This window comes from Zosterops lateralis (genome assembly GCF_965231275.1).
Source record: "Zosterops lateralis genome assembly, chromosome: 1".
NCBI lineage: Eukaryota > Metazoa > Chordata > Aves > Passeriformes > Zosteropidae > Zosterops > Zosterops lateralis.
Window position 1 is genome coordinate 18,631,256 of NC_139762.1, and position 20,896 is coordinate 18,652,151.

Sequence of the window (20,896 nt, forward strand, 5' to 3'; positions counted from 1 at the left end):
CCTTTTGTGAGGGCATGATTTGGGATAAAGAGAAAAGCCACAGCCACCCTGACATAGCTTTATTCAGTTCATCCAGGTTGTACACTCATTACTCTGCCTCTTCTATCTTCACCACTTTTCATTCTGATTTATTCATGTTGTAAGGTTCTGAAATATGACTATTTTGTCACTGTGCACTACCCAACACAGTGAGACACTATTTTTGCTCAAGGTCCTTTAGTATTACTGCAGTGCAAATAAATAATAAAGGTTGCATTCAAAAGTCATTTAACAGAGCAGTGACAGACACAGAATTGCATAATTACTATGTTTGTTTAGTACACTGCACATCTTCTACTCCAGTGTCACTGCAATGAACCCATCAGATCTACGCTGATACAACCTGATGCAACAAAATTCAGCTCCAATGTGACACAGCATCTAAAATATCCTGCATATCAGCTTTTTGGTGGAAGACAGAATGTGCCTCTGTTGAGACAGTATGTACTAAATAGTATCTTGCTCCTTGGAAACATTTTTTTCAGGTACACATAAGACATTTTATTATAGGAGAAAAAAACTCTTAAGTAAACAGCAATTGTGGGCGCAAGTGCTAGCCTGGGAAGTCATATATTTCACTCTTTCATATACCTGGCTTTCACATATCCTGTAGAGACAGAAAATGAAACAGAAAATACCCTGATATGTCAATACCATTGTTTAGCTTCTTTTTTGATACAAAACATTTCAGGTAAGAGGTGTGTGTGTTTTTTCTTTCCAAGTCCAAACTCTTTTGCTATTGTAATTTGAAGAAATGGGAAAGAAAATAAAGTCTAGGAAAGCTGGGAGGAAAACTTGAGCTACATTAGAGTATTATAATCTCCTAGAGTCTCCTAGGAAATTTCCTAGAGTTTCCAATTCATTAATTGGAACTAGTTGTTTCAGGCTGTTTTTCCTATAGACTTGTCAGTCCCTGTTAAGCTATCTGACCATGACAGCAAATATTTACATGACCTTTTTGCATGTTGGCTGCTTTGCATACACTATAAAAGGCAAGACAGGGAAAATTCTTTAAGATGACTGAATACATTAAAGTTATACTCAGCCTTAACTTGAAATGCACTTCCCAGGGAGTTCCTCTCCCATGAACTAAACTGAAGCTCTTGCTGACTTCATTAGGCTTAAATCATGCCCTAAGGAATCAGAGAGGGCAGTGCCACTACTAGCAAATCACAGGCTTCCCATATAAAGTCTATGGCCATTCACACATCATCTGTCTGGTTTTACACACCAATTTTAATTTCTAGCTCATAAATAGTAAGTAACAATTAATTAGCTCCAATATAATATATGTCTATTTTTAGCTTTTATAATTTTCTCTGTGTGTCTTACGGTATCATGCCTACAGATGAACAGAGAGTTATTTCTACCACCAGCTGAAAAGCAATGATCTGTCTCTCTGAAAAGGTTTTGCTATGAGTGAAGTTGTCACTGTGGCCCTTTCTTTTTTAACAGGCTTTGAGAAACATCTGCAAGAAACACTAAAAAAAATTGAGGCATTATGATTACAATCAGTAATGGCATTTCCATTTAAGGTGGCAGCAAACTAATTAATCAGACACTGTGCCTGCCAAAACTTGGGTTTAGGGGCTAATAAATAATAATCAGAATACTCCATGATTGCTTAAGACCATCCCCATGCCAATCTTTAAGCATTTGTATAATTTTACTCATTTATGTAATCCCTGCAAATGCAAATAAAATGCAAATGTTGGCAGGCTCAGACATTTCTGAAGAGGCCTTTCCATACCATCTTAACTTTAGGCACAGGTTTACCATCAGGGAGCCCAATCATCCTCTGCTCCTCATCCATCTGGGCTGGGGCACTCAAAAAAGACAATTGCAACCCTTGAGTCATAAAGCTTCATCCTCCTCAACCCCAAATCTTTGTGCATTTATGGAAATCCCCCCTGTACCATAGTCTTCCTTCATCCAACCCTGCATGTACAGCCTAATCCCGCAGGAGCTGTTGCTGCGATGGGAGGTCTGATCACACCCTGCCCATCGCATCCACTGCTCTGGTCACTCCATCACCACAGAGGATGGAGTGCCTGCCCTTACAAAGAACGCTGCCCATTGTTTGGACAGATGTACCACATGAGAGACCACAAGTGAACATATTTGTCAGCCTTCATTTCACTGAGGAGGCACCGGGGCAGGACAGCAGCGAGCTGCAGCGCGGGCACAGGCAGCTGCTGGCTCAACCTCGCTGGATGCCTGTCAGGTTCTGCCTCCTCCAGGCAAATTGCAAGTGAAGTTCACTGAAAGCTTTTGAGCACTTTCCAGGTTTCAGCTGATTCTCACTGACAGTTTTGCTAGATAATTTTTTTCCCACAGTTATCGCACTGGAAAAGCTCCCAGCTTTCAAATACATATTTTAAAATACATTTAATTTTCCATTGCACAGTGAATTCCTTTATTTTAATATCTTGCTTTGTCTCCAGGATGCACAATGATGAAGCAAGTGTTGATTTCTGGTTTTCTTAGCCAAGAAACACCTAAATTTCAAAAGCTGTGGCTGAAATTTTAAATGGGCCCACAATAGGAATACTGTTTTCTAGGTCAACTCCACGTGGATACCATGTCCTATTAGATTAGTCCTGACTGACAAACTCATGATAGTGAGGTAGCTAAAATGCATATGTGTTACTCCTTTTCAGGCTCCATGTTAATTCAGACCACAATTTGAAAACAAACTGACTCATATATAGCTAGTAAAATAGGAACCCACAGGACAATTAGAATTTCAGAAAGAAAACATTAGTTTTTTAAAACGCATTGAGATATAAGATGTAAAATTAATAAAAGTTTACAAAAGTTCATTATTCTCTTCACTGAAATAATGTTTGCTAAAGATCAAAACATGATTTTAATTTGAATTACATTAATTAAAAAATTAATAGATATGGAAAGGGAGGTGATGACACACAGATTATTTAAAATCATATTAATAGAAATACATTCATGACACTTTTGAAACTGAAGTTATAAACAGTTTCCTGGGTTTTTTTTAAATAAACATTCCCCTTTTACAGGAATTAAAAAGAACCATAGCATGCAAAGCATCTCAAAAGTAAAATTTCAGAACATTGCTGATGGTGGTGTTAGAATAGAATGGCAGAAGAGATCGAAAAGGACATTATTATACAAGAAATGCACATAACATTCACAATAGTAATATAAAACTGAACTATTTTGGAATACTTTTTATCATTTAAAACAAACTCTTTGTTATTAATTGGTTTCTGGAACAACTTGAAAAAGACACATTGAGAAGTGATGACAGCACAGTACCTCCTATTTGGCTAGTATGATGATCCCTTAAGCCACCCACATATCTGTGACCCCTCCTGCAATACAGAGAAAAGGCTTATTTTGTTCATTTCAAATCTAAATAATCTCAACTGAAATGCTTCATATTACATTGCTTCCCTGTTGTTTGTTTACTTTTTTCTTTCTCCTGCATTTGGCCTGTTCATGATGGGATAAGCTGGGGCCTTGTCTCTGGCACATGAAAGACAGAGTGTCTTGCAGGGTCTGAAATCCTGGCCATTAAATAAAATAGTGATGGCTGTCCTCCATTAGGGCCTGGACAACACATTTCAGTACATGAAAGAGATACTAAAGAGAGGAGTTAAGAATGAACTACTTAACAGCGAACTTATGGTCTTTCCATCTTAGCAAAGATACTACTACTGGACTGCAAAATTTCAGGGCAGGAATGATTATCAAACGTCCAGGATGGTTTCTGGATGAGCAACAAGTGCTTATAGCAGCACTTCTCAGCTGGAGAAGAGATGACCTGAGGGAAATGACAGGCCAAAGAAATCAGATATGGCCTGGGGAAAGCAGAGAGCAGTCTGATGTTTGCTGTAACTTCCAACACAAGGACTAGGAGGCATAACTTAGAGCTGATAAACAAATACAAAACAAAACAGGAGGCAAGCAGTGGTCAGCAGTAAACCAACAGAACTCGCTGCCAAAGTCACAGATACACTGTGGAGGATGTGAAAAATTTACATGGAAATCAAAGGTGGACTGAACAAATACCTGGAGGAGACATATCTTGATGGTTATCATACAGGCATAAACCACGACCAGGAGACCCCTAAGCTGAAGATCCCCTGAGGCTGAGAACACTTGGGGGAAGGATCACACATACACAAACAGAGGACAGGGAGGTGTTTCAGGACAGCCAGCACAGCATCACCAAGGGCAAGTCCTGTCTGACCAAGCCAGTGGCCTTCTGCATTGGGCTTCTACAGCAGTGGACAAGGGAAGGCCTACAGATGCCCTTAATATGGACTTCTGTAAAGTCTTTGACATGGTCCCACAACATCCTTCTCTAAATTAGAGAGAGATGGATTTGATGAGTGGACTGTTTGATTGATAATTAAGTGGTTGGATGGTTGCATCCAGTGGGTAGTGGTCAATGGCTCAGAGTCCCAAACGACATCAGAGACAAGTGGTGTCCCTCAGGGTCTGTATTGGAACCAGTGTTATTTAGTATCTTCAAAAATCACACAGATGAAGGGATTGAGTGCCCCCCCCATGAAATTTGCAGATGACACCCAGCTGTGTTGTACTGTGTTGACGTGCCTGAGGAACAGGATGCCATCCAGAGGGACCTGGACAAGCTCAGGAAGTGGACATGTGGGAATCTCACATGGTTTAACAAGACCCAAGTGCAAGGTGCCCTGAGTCAGGGCAATCCCTGGTATGAACACAGGCTGGGGATGGACAGAGCAAGGGCTGCCCTGCCCAGAGGGCTTTGGGGGTGCTGATGGATGAGAGGCTGGACATGACCCAGCAATGTGCACTCATGGCCCAGAAAGTCAAACACTGCATTAAAAGCAGTGTGGACAACTGGTCAAGGGAGGGGATTCTGCCCTCTGCTCTGCTTTGGTGAGACCCCCACCTGCACTGCTGCATCCAGCTCTGGGGTCCTCAGCCCAAATAGTGGGGCTGGACTGTGAGTTCCAAAGGCTCAACACTTAACATCATATTGAAGCAGACACAAGTTTTACAGAAAATTCTGAGGTGAAGTAAGCCATACTGGGGATGCCCTAACCAGCAGTGACTTATAGGCAGTAAACATATAGTACAGTAAACATACAGTACAGTAAACATAAAAGTGCATATATAATTAACATACATGTGCTCTTAAAAATACCTCAAAAACAAAAAGTCATATCAAGGTTGAAGTATCACAAATTTCTCCCCCAAAAGCCCAACGTATTGGTGGCCCAGCAGGCTGTGGGAGGGCAGCCACTTTGTAAGCTGACATGGACAGGGATCAGCTCCTTGTTTTTAACCCCACTGCTCTTCACTTTTCAGTTCTGGAAGAGTAAGGGACCCCTTCCAGCTCTGTTTTCTTCACACTTGTGTTTGTCAGATATTGTAATACTCTTGACAGAAACTGTCTTAGATTATTGAGGGACAAGTAAACCACCATGACAAGCTTACAAGCATGGTATGATGAGTCCAGTCTTCGATTTATGTCACTCTCTATATTGGGAGATGAGCCTACAGGAAAGCAGCATTTCAGTTTATTACCTGTGAGCAAAACCTGCCTTCCTCAGCAATCCACACATGAGTTACGTGCCTCCCCACAACACTTTAACTGCCCTCTGGTGTCTTCTCTCAAAAGAACAGCCTTTACTCCTACCATCCATCAGCTGAGCAGAGTCTCAAAGACAAAATTCACCATCATAAAAAGGAGCTCTGGTTCACAGCTGGGCTGAATTCAACCCTGAGGTAGGGGAAGAATGCAGGAAGCAGAGCTGTCCACCTGTGCTGACACGTCTCTTGTGTCGCTGTTCAGACAGAAGGGCACTGCCCCAAACTAAAGGGCATCTCCATCAGCATATCCATTCAAATCCTCTGCCTGGAAAGCTACCACCACACAAGCACAAACTTTTTCAGTTAGATGGATTACTAAGGCAATAATATCTCTAGGTTTCTTTCGACTAAGCCTGGCTTTGAAGAGATGACAAAGTGAAAAAGCCTGTGTCTCCTGTCTGAAAATGAGGGTACAATCTTGTATTAAGTTAATTGCCAAATATTGTGCAGGCTTGGAAGGAAATGTTTGCAACAGTGGGTTTTAACCATTACTCAGCATTTCATGTCAGGGCCTGCATCTCTCTCCTTGCACATCTACTATGCTCTCATCACACATTCAGATCTTATGAGAATAATTTCACCATTCCCCCAAGTTACTCGGTATCCCGTACCAAGTTCATTTCAAAAGAATAACCTGACATGAAAAATAATGTGCTACCAAAGTCTTTACTTTTTCAAACCCAGACTATTTAAAGACTGTTTTAAATCCACAAATGGAAAAGACAGACTAAGCACAGAATGGAGAAGGACTGAAGAAAGCTCTTACCCAGGGATCTTTCCTTTGTTTGGTTTGCTGACCGCACGACGGGAAGACTTGCTCGCGTGCGGCTGCCCCTGGAAAAGGGGGTTGGAGAATCACCTTCAGACATGGCCTCTAAGGAATCAGCAGATGCTTCAGAGAGGTGTTCTGTGTGGTCACCCAAGTTGGGCTGTGGGCTCTGGGACGGCTTCGGGCTTCTTGTCTGCAAAAGAGAGTATTTCCTTATTAGTCTACTGAAACCACAATGTGGGAGGAAAAAAAATTAAAGAGAAGAAGGAAGGAGTCCAAACTTCTTCAAATACTGGTATGCTGAAGGTCACTTCTGTGTAGATTACTTAGGAAAAGTGTCCTTGGACATTCTGCTGCAGTTTTTATGGTTGTAAATCCACATTGCAAATTTTGTTGCTAACAAGGCCCTAAGGATAAGAGGTGCTGAGGAGATGTACAGTAATGTCATTCTCCTTGACCATACACACACATACACACACTCTCTAATTTTATCAAGTATGCTAGGAAAAATCCTCTGAAAAACACTACTGTAATGGAACTGTAAAGCTATCAATTTCAGTATCTTCTGCTGTGCCATCTATGCAAGGACCAGGTCATGCAGCAAAACCAAAATAGCCATCCAACATTTCAAGCTGAAATCACAATTACTTTATTTTTCATTGCACCAGCATAATTCAGAACTGTCTTCATTAACTGACCAAATTAACTGTGACTTTTACTGGGAAATCATACTAGTAAATTGCTAAACACAGCTGCTGGAAAAAAACCCAACTCTTCCAGCAGGGGAGAGATACGGTTTCATTTATGCACTTCTACCAACTCTTCACCGTAGGATCTGCCTAATAAAAACATACTCAATTGGAAATAAAATGCCCTGAACGTATTTTGCAAACTAGAAATGACCTTATAACCCCTTTCCACAAAAAGGGGTTACTTTAAGAAGCATACTCAATACTGTGTAGTGAAATCCCCTCACAACCACATGAACTATTACTGTGGAAGAGTAATTTCCTGGTCTCTCTGAATCAAACCATATCACAGCAAATGGGAACATACAAAGCAGAAATTCGAAGCAAAGCAAGCTTACTAGGTTCCAAACCCAGTATGTAAATATGAACTTTATAGACATCTATAATCAGCACCAGGCACAAGATGTCATTAAACTTACATGTTTTTCTCTCCCCTATCATTTAAGGTCAGATGCTATTATGTTAAAAATCCCCTGTATCAAAATCAACTGCAACTCGAGGTTTGAAGATACTGTCAAGATCCAAAAAAGATTATGCTTCTTTCAGGAAAGCTGAGCTAACTAATCTTGCTGACATCTGTTTCTTTCAGTGGTTTTTCAAGTGAAATGAAGAGAACTCATTTCAGCAATAGCATGCATCACATAATATTCCTTATGTGACTTTGAATATAGGAAGAACTTCAACTTTTAATACATTTTCATTAGCTTGCTGAAGAGGGCTGTTCTTGCCAAGCTGTGCAGTTACTCACAAATTACAATGATTAGATATACCTCCCAAGAAAGTAAATTCTCCAGAACTTTTCACTTTCTAAATGCTAATATTAGGTACTAATAGTAAAATAGTAGGTACTATCCAATGTCCTGCAATGAAATTGTTCAAGAGCATTAAATTTTATGCAGGACTTAAGGCTAAAAACATCTGTTCTAAAGTATTCTTCAAAGCACTTCTAACATGGTCAGCACTAGTCTGCAGGTTGTAAATACAGGGATTTGTGCTGGAAAAGTTACAGAGGCGACAAGTCACCTGCAAACACAGAAAAGAATCTGATACATCAGTACTTCTTCATTCAGCTTTCCAAAATGGCTGGTGAACCATCATTGAAGTATTTTGTTTACACAGACATATTACGGAAGTACTACCAAGCCAAGCCATTACAACTATTTAGCTCCTTGTACTGAGTAAAAACTTATCTGTATAAATCCATTAATAGGGAGCTAGAAGGCACATAATTCTCCCTTTCTAGAAAACCATGACTAAAAGTAAAACAAGATTTAAAAAAAGGCAACAAAATCAACCGGCAAAAGGTCCTTAGTTTCAGAGTTTGTTGGGAAGAAGATTCCTTGTTTCTTTAAGAAAATATATATTGATAATATAAAAATATGAATCAAGCTTATTTTGCTTTGCTTTTGCTTATTTTTTCTCTTCAATTTATAATAAAATAATTCCCAAATGTCATTTGAGGCATGCAGTTGCATGTATATTGTTCATTGATAATATGAACAGATGTATATTTGAGCAGTAAGGGGACACTTCATTACCAAAATCGACAGACACAGATTCAGCTAAGCAGTTGCCCGGCGTGTCCTGTGAATGCACAGATGGAGCCAACCTTAGCAACATTGTGTTTCTTTGGCTGTCCCTGGGGAAATGCTGTAGGACCTAAGACACAGCATCCCAGATCCCCACAGATGACATTACTGTAGCTAAATCTGTTGGGTCTAGCTGAGATAATTTTCTCCATAGCAACCTTCATAGCGCTGTACTTTGTATTGGTGGCTAGAAAGGTGTTGATAACACACCATTATTTCTGCTACTGTTGAGCACAGCATGTACAGCATAAAGGCTCTCTCCAACATTCCCTCACCCAGGAGGCTGTGGGTGGGCAAGATCTTGGCAGAGGAAATAGTCATAAAGGCTGACCCAAACTGATGAAAGGAATACTCCACGCCATTTGATGACTGTACACCAATAAAAGCTTAGAAAAAGGAGGGGTAAAGGGACCATTTGTTACTACATTTGACCTATGGAGCAACTGTTATGTATACTGGAGCCTGGGAAGTGCCTGGACATCACCTGCTTACGGGGAATAGAGAATACTTTGTTTACTTTTGCTTCTGCATGTCACCTTCGCTTTTTATTTATTAAGAAATAGCAATTTATCTGAGCCCAGGACATTTTTCCGTCTTATTTTCTCCCCTGAACTTCAGCAGAGGAGGGGAGATGGAGTGGCTTGGTGGGTAGCTGGTGTTCAGCCAGGGCCAACTCACCACACTAAGAAAGATCCTTTTTTGGCAGCCCTCATTTCTCACCATCAATACTGCAGCTTTCTGAAGCAATCCAGAGGCCTCATGGATTCTGCTCAGATACAGAGCCCAGTCTTCCTCTTAATCCACCAGCTCAAATCCATAGGAATTCCACTCTAGTAAGTGGAGTGACACAAACACAAAGCCAATGCAAGCTATAAATGAGATCCGCCAAATATACATATACAGTTCATGAAAGGCTTCAAGCTATTTGTCATGCTCAACTCCTGTAAACATTCCAGTATTCTCAATTTTAAACAAATTCTAAAAAATTCTCTAACTCAGCAACAACAGTGGGTATTCAACTAACTGAGCAATACGAGCAGATATTTGATAGGAAAGCATTTTTATCATTGGCAATAAGCACTAGACTTGATGCTACTTAATAATCAAGTGGATTCCTAGGTATGACTTTGTCAGAAAACCAACCCATGCAGTGGTGAAGGAACCAGCAACAGTTACAGAGCTGTAGCTACAAGTACTTTTAAAGCTTTTTGAAGAAAGCAGTGCAGAAACCTTCAGCATTATCTGACCCTGTAATAATTATTCAGGATGTTGATTCTAATATCAGATAAGAAAAATAAGACAAATGTCAAACAAATAAGTACTAAATAATGCCTTTTTTCTTTCTTTTTTTTTTTTCCTGAATGGTCACTTATATTAAAATGCTTTAAATAATACTTCAGCAAATGTAATTTTAAGGACTTTTCAGGAACTAACACATGGTACAAGCTTTCACAAAATAAACGTTGACCCCAATAGTCAATGCTTCAGAAGCCAACAGTATCCAACTAGAGCCATAGTCTAGACTGCTGCTATGTGAGTCAGAATGGTGCTGTAGCAAAAAATGCTGAAATATCCAACAGAGAAGAAAACTCAAGATATGCCCACTAAGGAATAGCATTATCCAAAATTAAAATGTGTAAATAGATACTCCACAGAGGCAGACAAACCCAAGGAAATGCTGGCACATTCCAAGCCACCACGGGGATAAATGCCAGAAAACAGAAGAAGGTTCAGAATGAGGCAGCAGGTCCCTCTCCCCCCTCTGGCAAGACCAGTTAGGTCACATTTCCTCAGTCAGCCATGGTCCTTCCCCCCAAGCTGTATGTTAGGAGACACTCCCCTGCACCTGTTTCCTTGTGCAATAGGGTTCATCTTTCAGCCAGCTGTGTAAAGCTGACCCTCCTTAAGGACTTCTCTGATAAAAGATGGTGTCTGGGCTAGTTCTGGGTTTTTCAAGATCATCAGAAAAGATAGGCCAAAATAAGGACGGACAATTCTGGTGCAAACTTACATGTAATTACACAGTGCTTTTTGATGACTCTTTTACTTAGGATATACTATTTTATTTACAAGGATATTGTAACTAACTCCTTGTAACTTTTTCAGGGCATATATTTAAGTATAGCTCATGGAGCTAGCAATTACAGAAGATCCAGTATCTTTCAACCACTCTTGGGATTTGACAAAGAATTAAAACTGTAGTTAATCATGCCTCATGACTGACATCTGTCTGCTACAGCTTGGCAAAAGAATGAACTTTTAATACATCTGCTTTAGTCCTTTCACTGACTCAGAAAAAATAAAGAAAAAAGTGCAAGGCTCTTTAAATGAAGTAAAACTGCAAACAATTAGGAATGAAGTCTGAAAGTATCTGAATAACGAAAAGTGAAATACTGCAGAGATGCCAATGTAAAGGGCAATCACGGAGTAGCAGAGCTTTTCATCAAGTTCTCTACATGCCTCTGCCTCTGGTCCTCTGCTCACATTTGTCCACACTAATCCTCTCATGCTTTTGTTCTAGCCAGTTTTATGTTTCTGCTCTTCATAATGTTCTTCTATGCTTATTTCCAGTTACTTTTTATACTAATCTATATAACAAAAACCTTTTTTCTCTCTTTTCCTTTTTCCTGCAAATTTGCTTTACACATTTCCATAGACAAAACAGAACTCTGAAAAAAATTGCATAACCTCAAGAAAGTTTTAATTTCATCTCCTGGTCAATCCCCACTTTTTATTTCTTGTCTCCAGGAACTTCCTTAGCCCTTTTCTTGACAGAAACTTATCTATTCAGGAGAAGAATCTTATATATCTTGCAAGTTGCTCCTGGCAACTCCTGGCAATGTACAAATGGTAAACAAAGACACCAAAAAATAAAACGGAGGTAGCAAAACATATCTTTCAAATCATGTACTCTAAAGGACATAGTATAGGCAGCCCCCCTCCCCCCACATTTAATAGTCTTCTTGACATTTCAAATAGAGAGGAAAAATTAGTAGAAAAATGGAAGCCTACTCTTCTTGACCTTCAGGTAAACTACTTGTCCTGTGACATGTACCAAAGATGGATACAGGATATGTGACAGACTGCAAATAGGCATATAAACAGGTTCTGTTTCATGTATGATCTGTTTATTAACCAAAATATTGTCACAGCACATGAATTCTTACTACTGCAACAATACTTCTTCATCACATTTGTGTCAGATCCACATTATTGTTGTCTGAAGGATGGATCTGCTTTTCCCACAGATACACAATCTTTGGGTTTCCACATAAACGCAACAACAGGGTTTTACTTGTCTGGACATGCTATTAGTGACACATTACTGTTGAAGAGAAAGCAAATACTACCCATATTATCCCGTTTTTAAGCGTTTTTCATATTTTTCCACAGCACTTTCTCAGAAAAGTTAAATGATTACACATGTCTGTACAACTAAAGTTCATATTACCTCTGTGCAATTGATGTATTTGGATACTCTGTCTCACTGGGGGAGTTGGGGGTGGGGAGATGACTCAGCAGTTGAATGCAATATGAAACTATCTCTGTTGACAAGCTCACTTCTCTGCTTTTGGTGCTTTTTCACCATTAGAAGATGTAAAAATCTATGGCATCTTTCTTTCAGATGCCATCAGCTAGAAATGGTAGCACGCCAGGAGCAGGCACATGCCAGCATCTGTGTTCTGCAGAGCTCAAGAGAGTGGGAGGGCAGCTGCTCACTTGTCTGCATGCAGACCCTGTAGGTGTTTGTTAAACTCTTCCCTGATAACTGCCCATGGACTAGCATATGTCTCTAACTTTCATTTCTCTACTTCGAACCCAAACTTTTCAGTATTTTCTGTTCAATCAACGAGCCACAAAGCCAGTTCTTTCTCACGAGCATCTCAGTTTGGTGGCAATATTGATTTCTATGGTATGAGTGGCCAGAATTATTTCGTCTTTGATAAGGAGAAAGCCCATGCCTGAGCCATGGTTGCCCACCACCCCAGCACTGCAGCAAGGCACCCCACTTGCCTGGAGCCCCCTTGGCTTGGAGGCATGTTCTGCGCTGGACGCCGCCCGAGCTGCCCCTTCTCTGCAGCGCTGCCGGCCTCCTCCTGCCGCTGGTCCCGAGGGAAGCCTGAGCTCGCCATACTCACACAGGGGCGATGCCAGCGGAACACAAGTGACAGAGCCCTCCCCTGGCCACCTGCCGTGCGGTCATTGAGCAAAGCAATGAATGCAGTGTACTGTGAACCTGAGGTACTGCCCCAGAGCAGATCTTCTCATGCTCTGAGAAAGGGAGGAAACAGACCCAGAAGACCTTTTCCAAGTAAGGTAAAAGAAAGCATTCCTCCTCCTTCCCGTGGTGAATGAGAAGGAGGGGAAGATAACTCAGTCATCAGCACCAGCAATGCTCAGTCACAGGCACACACTGCCCGTCACTGTGACAGGGTCAGGGCGCTCCAACGAGTGGCCTTTTTACTCAATTTAGTGAATATATTTGAAGGCAAAACTCCTCTCTGCTTATGACAGTATCTTTATCACCATTCTGTATTCACTGATGCTGAGCCCAGTTTCTTCCACCTAGAGGAAAAAAGCGACATATCTAATGATGTGACAGAGTTTATCTGCCATATTTTTAGGTTGTAATGATATTCAAATCATCCTAAAAATCTGCACGTTTTCCCACGAGCCTTGCTAGCTCCTGATGATGGCCAGCTGCATGCTCCCTGCTGTGGCAAGCTGCCAAACTCATTTCTTTTCATCCTGAGTGCTGTGAATCACCGAGCGGGAGGACATCCACAGGCTGCTCCCCCCTTGGCAAGACCATGGCTTGCTCTTCAGCTGGTGGATCCCCAGAGTTAGCACAAAAAGATTTTCATGAAACTCTGTTATAAACGACGAACATAAAACATTTTCAAACTTCTTTTTTTAACTGTAAGCACCTAGATAAATTGAAACCTGTTTTGCAGGAAAGCTGTGTGTTTATAGTAAAGATATTCATTAGGAGCAATAAAAGCTGTAGGTGCTCAGCACTTAAGCTGCCAGACCTCTTATTCAGATGTTTAATTGCAGGAACTTGCATTTGAAAATGCTGCCCTAAGGAACTCAACAGCCCGTCTAAGAGCAGCTTAATTGGTCCAGACAAGTCCAGACTGAAATATGCAACATGCTGTGGCATCTCTTTGGAATACGTGTAATATCAGAAAACCCCAAGCCATCCACATTAAAGTGTAAAAATATTTCGGTCTATGTTTCTGTCTAAATCCATGGTTTTCTTTTTCTACAAATGCCTGCCTAAGATTTGAGGGTAGAAATTGAAGTTAAACAACAGAGAAAACTATTAGTCACCCACTAATGTAAAGCAAAAGTCATACTTAATGAAAGAAATCTTTAAAATAAAATCATTTATCTCTCTGCTTTATTCTAATCCTTTGTCATGTGAAGAATTTATTCAAACATGAGAGTCAAATTTAAAAAGCCATGGATCACCTCACTATTTTTCCCTGCAAAGGCTTCTATGGGTCCATCAATTTTCCTCAGAGCAAAATTTCGTCTTCTACAGTCTCTGTCATATTCTTGCATCACAGCTTCAATTTATTATTACTTTGTTTAAATAAGTTATCCATAAATTCCATCCTGGACATCAGCGTTTGTCTTAATTAAAACCTTATGGTAGTTTCAGTTGGAAGCTATTTTTCTTTTCCCTCCTGAAAAACTCTACTGTGAAGTATTCACAACCCAGCACGACCCTTTGTTCCATCCAGGAGATGGCTGCGTTTCATCAGCAGCGGGTGAGGTAACTCCTATCTACACAATCCCCAAAATCGCCATGAGAACTGTGAAGATTAAAAGGGATGATTTAAACAAAAACTGTCATTATGCTGATTAAAGGGGAAAGATCTTTTACATGCTTAAAACCACATGCAAAAACTAAAGGGGGGGTGGGGGGAAGAATATATACCAGATGCCTAAATGTACCTAGGGGATAGTGAGTTCTGATTCAGGAAGATTATTTACCCATCCCTGTTCTCCCACACACGTCCCTGAGGAAAACAGGAGGAGGGTCTGTTTCTGTGGTGTCTTGTTTCCCAAAGCAAAGGAACACAATGCAGCGATCCTGGCAAAACCTGTTTTTCTATGTTTCTACGAGCTGAGAAGGGGCTTTGCATTAACATGCTATTTTAAAAACACCCCAGAAAAAAGCCGTCTGGCCACGGGGCCGGTGGGTGGGAGCGGGGTCTGCGGGCAGGGCACGGCCCGGCCCCCGCAGCAACAATGGCCCGGGAGCGGCGGCGCTGCCTCCGCCACCACACCCACCACACCGACTATTTTTAGCCTCTACTCGGGGAAGTAAACGTGTTGAAGCACTTACTAGAGCTTGTTGCACTGGTACCTGGGAGAGTTAGGGGGATGCCGCAGGAGAGAGGTTGTACAAGCTTCTGCTGCTCCTCTCTCCCAACTTGTCACCTTGCCCTTTTGCTTCTTTTTCCCTCCCTCGAGGCCACCTTGGCGAGGGAGGGAGAAGCCTTACTGCTCTCCACGCCTCAGCCTCTCCCACCCTTCCCTGTGGTCGGCATCTTTATAGGCCTCCTTCAATCCTGAGGGGGATATACAAATCAGGTGCAAATGAGCCGCTGCCACTCTGCCTCCTGAGTCCTCCCTCCTCGCTCCCACCCATGTTATCGGGGTGCTTTTATGACTGCAGTAGAAACCATGCAGAGACACTTTTTATGTGCGTATCTACAAGGCCTGTACACATTCGCTGCCTCCCTGGGGAAAAAAGGTAGCTGTTGTCGACATCCATTCTGTATGGCGTCATAAGCCATGCAGAAATGGAAAAGAAGCTCAACAGGATGAAAGGTGAGATACAGGTGACTTCAGAGGTCCATTCTGTGCATATAAGATAATTCTGCAAGTTGCAGAACTAAGACTTTTGCATGTCCAATACAAAAATATTTTCTGCTCTGCCCACACAACTGTCCTTAACTTTGCAGCAAAACTTTTACCACCTAAGTCAGTTCCAAGTATGTATAAATAGAAATATAAAGCTGTAATTGGGACAGTGTTTAGGAGTCACTTATCTAGAATCTCCCACTGAATGTTGGTGGATTTCAGAGCATCTAATACAAGAGCTTCATGTCTATCATGCCATTAAAGGAAAAGTCAGAATTTAAAAAATTGTCAGAGGATGCACATGCATCACACTCCCATATGCAATTAATCTATATGCATAATACTTCATTGCTGTGAAATACAGAGAGACAAAGCATGCAGATTCATATTTATTTGAGAACTTTAGTTGTGAAGCAAGACACACACAATTAAAGGGTAACAAACTCAATTCACAGCAGAGTGCAGAAAAAAGAAAGTACAGTACTAACTCTCTGAGAGGATTCAATTTTCATCATGTACCTTTGAATGTCAAGTTCTGAATGAAGGGAGACCAACATGCATTGCAAAACCTGTGGATCAAAGAGAGAAAAGAAGGGGAGGGGGAGAGATAATTGTTAACAGGAAAAGAAAAAGGAGAACAAAAGAAATTAAAAAAGAATAACCTGTATATACTGAATAAAGGAGAAGAGAAGCACTGAAAAACAATGAAGGAAACACATGTGGCAGAGAACAATATGCTCTATCAATATTTAATATGCAATAGTCTCAGAACTCTTGCTGGTCTCAGTTCAGATGTGCTACATGTGGTCGCATGTCAAAGAAACAAAGAATGTTCTAATATAAGAGTTAATGGCTGAAAGCTGAGCCATTGAGATTCATATACATACATACATACATATATATATAAAAAAGCATAACTGAAAAATAACAAAACATTCTTCCTGAGAAATGATACAACTCTTGGCTGGAGTTAGCAGCAGTCATTACACCTCCGTGTTCGTTTCACACTTACTACGGGACATGGAATCCTTCAAGCAGTACTTAGAAATACATGATTAACCACAACTTAAAAAAGAGTAAGAGAAACTATGATATGAATAAAAAGTCTTCACCAATTACATCTCTCTTTAGTATTCTTCCTCTGATCTTAAACCCCACAGAATGCGAGAATTTGCTAAAAGGGGTTTAAGGGCCAAAAAAAACCCAACCATTTTTTTTCCTCCAAAACATGAACGAGATGCTAATTGGAGGGGAAATTGCCTACTGCTGTTTGAGTTCACAGAGGTGGAGGTCCTGTATTTTCCTTAATCTTCATTTGCCCGTGGGTGGAGGTAATGGAGATTTTTGTAGAGTGCTCTAAAAAACCTTCTCTAACCTTCAATTCCTCCTTTAACAGAGTCAGGCTCCCACAACAATTGCTGCTTCCCAGTTCAGAACATGCAGCTATTCATACCAGGCAAAGAAATGCAACTGCTTCGACAACAAGGACGTCATTGTTAAAGAATCTTATTTAGCAAGTAATTATAATGCCAACATCACAATTAAGAGAGTAATTCAAAAAAATCTTTTGAATTTTACAAACCCAGAGGATATGAGCATGTGAGAGCTGATTCTGGGGATGAGATAAGCAACTTAGAAGTATGCTATGATTTTTCATGCTTTTGTCCGTTGGATACTTTGGAAGGGCAGTACCATTTCATTTTAAAGAGAACAATAGATCATTTTTCTCCCTATGATAACGGCATCATTTAGAATTGTTCAAGTAAAATGTGATTTTTACAAATAAGCTATTTATGCAAACACAGTACAAATTAAATGTAGCCTTCCGGCAACAACTGGAAACATTCCAGTTCCAAACCACAAAGACAAAACAGTCTGTTGCTAATGTCTCGGTAATACTGAAACTGTATTGGGGTTTTTCATGTTTTTATAATGTTACCATCCCACATATGCAAACCTGAGAAACTCTCCTTGGCTTTTATGAAACAATTCTGTGTAAAAAGAAAAGAAAAAAAAAAAAGAAAAAGAAAAAGAAAAAAGAAAGAAAAGGATTGTATAAGACCATGTCCCTTCTCAATGCCAAACACACAAGACCTCCAAAGGAAAAAAAAAAATCATCCTGCATGTTTGCTTGACATTCAGGCATCATTACATATCAAGAGCACACGTTAGAAGGGACATTTCTCTGCCTAATGGCAGCATTAGAAGTGTGCAACAGTCACCCTTCCTAAAGTCATTGCATAGGATCAACTTGAGCTACTTAGTTTCTTCAAACCTTGTCAACTCATGGAGGATTACAATTGTGTCACTTTTCTCTGGACTTTCCTAGTCCCAAGGCAGTGAAACGTCAATTCTGACCTAAGGAGGGATAAGGAAATGAGGATGCTTGAGGAAACCAAAAACACTTCTGACCCTCAATCCAGAGAAAACGTTGCCTGTATCCCTAACTCTTCCCCTCATCCTATCACAACATGGTATTTATTTTAAAGCAAGTAGATAAATGAAGATATGCAATTAAATTCATAAAATGAGTCCCCCTTAGATGCAGAAGTTTCTCCCTCCTCCTGCAGGAATTGATTTGAACTCATACGGATATGCTGCTGGATTAGGAGCTACTGTTCTCTGAATAAACAACACAGCCTTGCAGGAAAAAATGAACCACACACAAATCCAGAACCACAACAGCAGTGCAGCAGGAGGCTTCAACTCCTGCATAAGACAGCACCAGGAGACTAACAAAGTGTCCACAGTGTTATGTAGCAAACTTCAGATCTCCTGCAGAAGATCCAGACCTGCAGACATCTCTCCAGTGTGGGAGAAATATAATTAAGACCATTACTGCAGCCCAAATAAGGGTTATGAATGAAATTTGAAGGCATTTGGGTCTGAATCCAAACCTGAAGCATGGCTTCCTTTGGAACTTTCCAAAATATTTCTTAACTGTCTGCATTTCTATCCAAACTCAACACCACACTGATGCCTTCATCAGCACTCCACTAACCTCAGGCGTATTTAAAGATGGAAAACAATAATGATCTATTTTTTCCTTTACTTCTAGATTGTAGAGGAGTATGATTTTTTTTCCATCTATCAGCTTGCATATGGATATATATAGTCCACAATGATGGGAAATGAGTCCAAGGAGAGCTTTGCAATTTCCAAATGCAGCAAGGGCTGTGATCTCTCGACTCCAGGGACAGGTTTCTGGGATAATCCCCTGTCTTCTGCTTCCCTCACCAAACTCTGTCATTGTTCCAGAGAGATGAGACATCAAAACAAATACCCAGCATGAGGAGAGAAACAGGATGTTGGAGCAAATCCCACATTAAAAATTAAAAAAAACCCTCTGGATTAAAAACCCCTGGACTTGATTTACTCAGAAATAAAGAATTGTAGAGTGCAGAACACTCAACTAACGTGCTCTGAGCAACCTCTGCTGGCCAGCAGATAGGATCCCATGCCTTCTCCTAAATGGAGCTGTACAAAGCCTGTGATTTCACTCTCATCTATGAGTGCAGATCCTTAGCTGGCTTGAATGAACATTACTTGATGAGCTCAAACAATGCAAGGAAAACCGTGAAAGGTGGGCCTGTCATAACCCAATGAGATGGAAAAAAAGAGATTTCTACTTTCTGTTAGCCAAGTACTCTCAGAACACAAAGGCTCCTGTTGAAACTAGTGTTAGGTTTTTATGAGTTGTGGAAGCAAACAGTCAGGATACAAGAGGCACCAGCGCTTGAACATGTTGGACTGGCATTCAAAAAAAAAACCAAATTAATGCAGGTAGGCAGACATATAAGAGTAATACTTAAAAAATCAACAAAAGAGCATAAGTAGTTTCCTCTGGGAAAAGGTGGCAAATACTAGAGGTCAAGAAGAGTGGAAGCTGGAGCTGGGACAAAACACACAATGAAGAAATGGTTGCAGAATGTCACTACTGGCAGGTATGAGCAGGAAGGGGCGTTACGCTTGAGAAAATTTTGGGAGCCAAACATCATTGTAATGAGAAGAGTACCAGAGACAAAGGAAACAGCTGCAAAACATGTTGCTTTTGAACTTTAAACCTAAATGGAGCAAGTAGTGGCCCTGGAAAAAGGTGTAGAAGGCTAAGAGTCATACAAGGAAAGCAAAATTTTCCAGGACTGTGCTGAATGTCATCAAATGAAGAGATAAGAAAAGTCTGGTGAATACCACTTGTAAGGTACTGCCCAAAAGAATACACATGAGCTTAGAGAAGACAAGGAACAATACCTTGGGGCTGACTGACTGTATTAGTCATTATCCCAGGGCCCTCAAAACAAGGGTGAATGAACTGCAAGTCTGCCTTGTGGGATCTGCTCGCTAAGCAGATCAAAGGAACGTATTCACCATTTTATGCAGGATCAGACCTGTTGAACACTGAAGTTCTAAGTCTCCAGAGGAAAATGCAGATGCTTGAGACATTTGTGTTGATGATTTAGTAGGGGACATCTGTCCCCCTGAGTTAGTCTGAAATAATGTCACAGAAGGGTGTTAGGAGCACAATGTGCTCCCTCCGCAGGAATGCAGCACTGCTGTTCTGGCTGGCAGTCACATACAAGCTGAAATGCCTTTTCACTGGCAGTGCTGCAAAAGAGGAGCATGTTAAGTTTTCCCTCTTTTTTTTTTTTCAATCTGTGTAATATGCCCTTGATTTATGCTTCTGATGGATTTCAAAAGGGAAGTTCTTACAAAAGCAGAATACATTAAACACATTACATTTATCATGGGTCACCCAGGAAGATGACACTGTTGTTGAGAAAAAAAAGCAGCTAAAATCAGAGAAATGCAAGAGTACAGAATGAAGCAAAGGAGGGCTAAGCCAGGACCCCAGGACATTAGGATGACAATTAGCGTTCCTTAGGTTTACAGTCTCTGGGTGAAATCCTGCAGAGACATGCAATCAGCTGAAGCTGCAGGGAAATGATAATGAGAACACAAAGGGCTTGAGATGAGTATGTAGATGATGATATACAACTAAATGAGATGCTGACTCATAAGTCCTCTAAAACAGCTTGAAACTGAAGGAAGGAAATGAGGATCAACTGCCTATTTCCTGTGCGCAATGGCTTTGTGGGGAGGATGCGAGAAAATGGTGTTTCTCAACAATGATGGAGATGGGAAAAAGTCAGGATAGTAACTCAGCTGGGATCAGGCCAAAGAGGTTCTTCCAACAGAAACGTTAAGTACTCAAGTATCTGCCAAAGAAAGGAAAGGGTGAAACCTTTTAT

General features: G+C 40.7%; 1 protein-coding gene across 11 annotated transcripts in view; it reads right to left on the reverse strand.

Annotated features, from left to right (window-relative positions):
- Nucleotides 1-20,896, reverse strand: part of KIAA1217 — a 353,656-nt gene that overhangs the window by 86,022 nt on the left and 246,738 nt on the right. For 10 of the 11 annotated variants that reach the window (XR_014590269.1, XM_083862710.1, XM_083862713.1 and 7 more), the window contains one exon: nucleotides 6,428-6,623. Coding sequence is in view for 10 of the 11 variants with exons in the window: in XM_083862710.1 (XP_083718836.1) it covers nucleotides 6,428-6,623 (196 nt within the window). In the remaining variant the exon portion in view is untranslated. Of the gene's footprint in view, nucleotides 1-6,427; nucleotides 6,624-16,166; nucleotides 16,217-20,896 lie in introns of all 11 variants that reach the window. The other variant, XM_083862715.1, reaches the window with a different exon arrangement.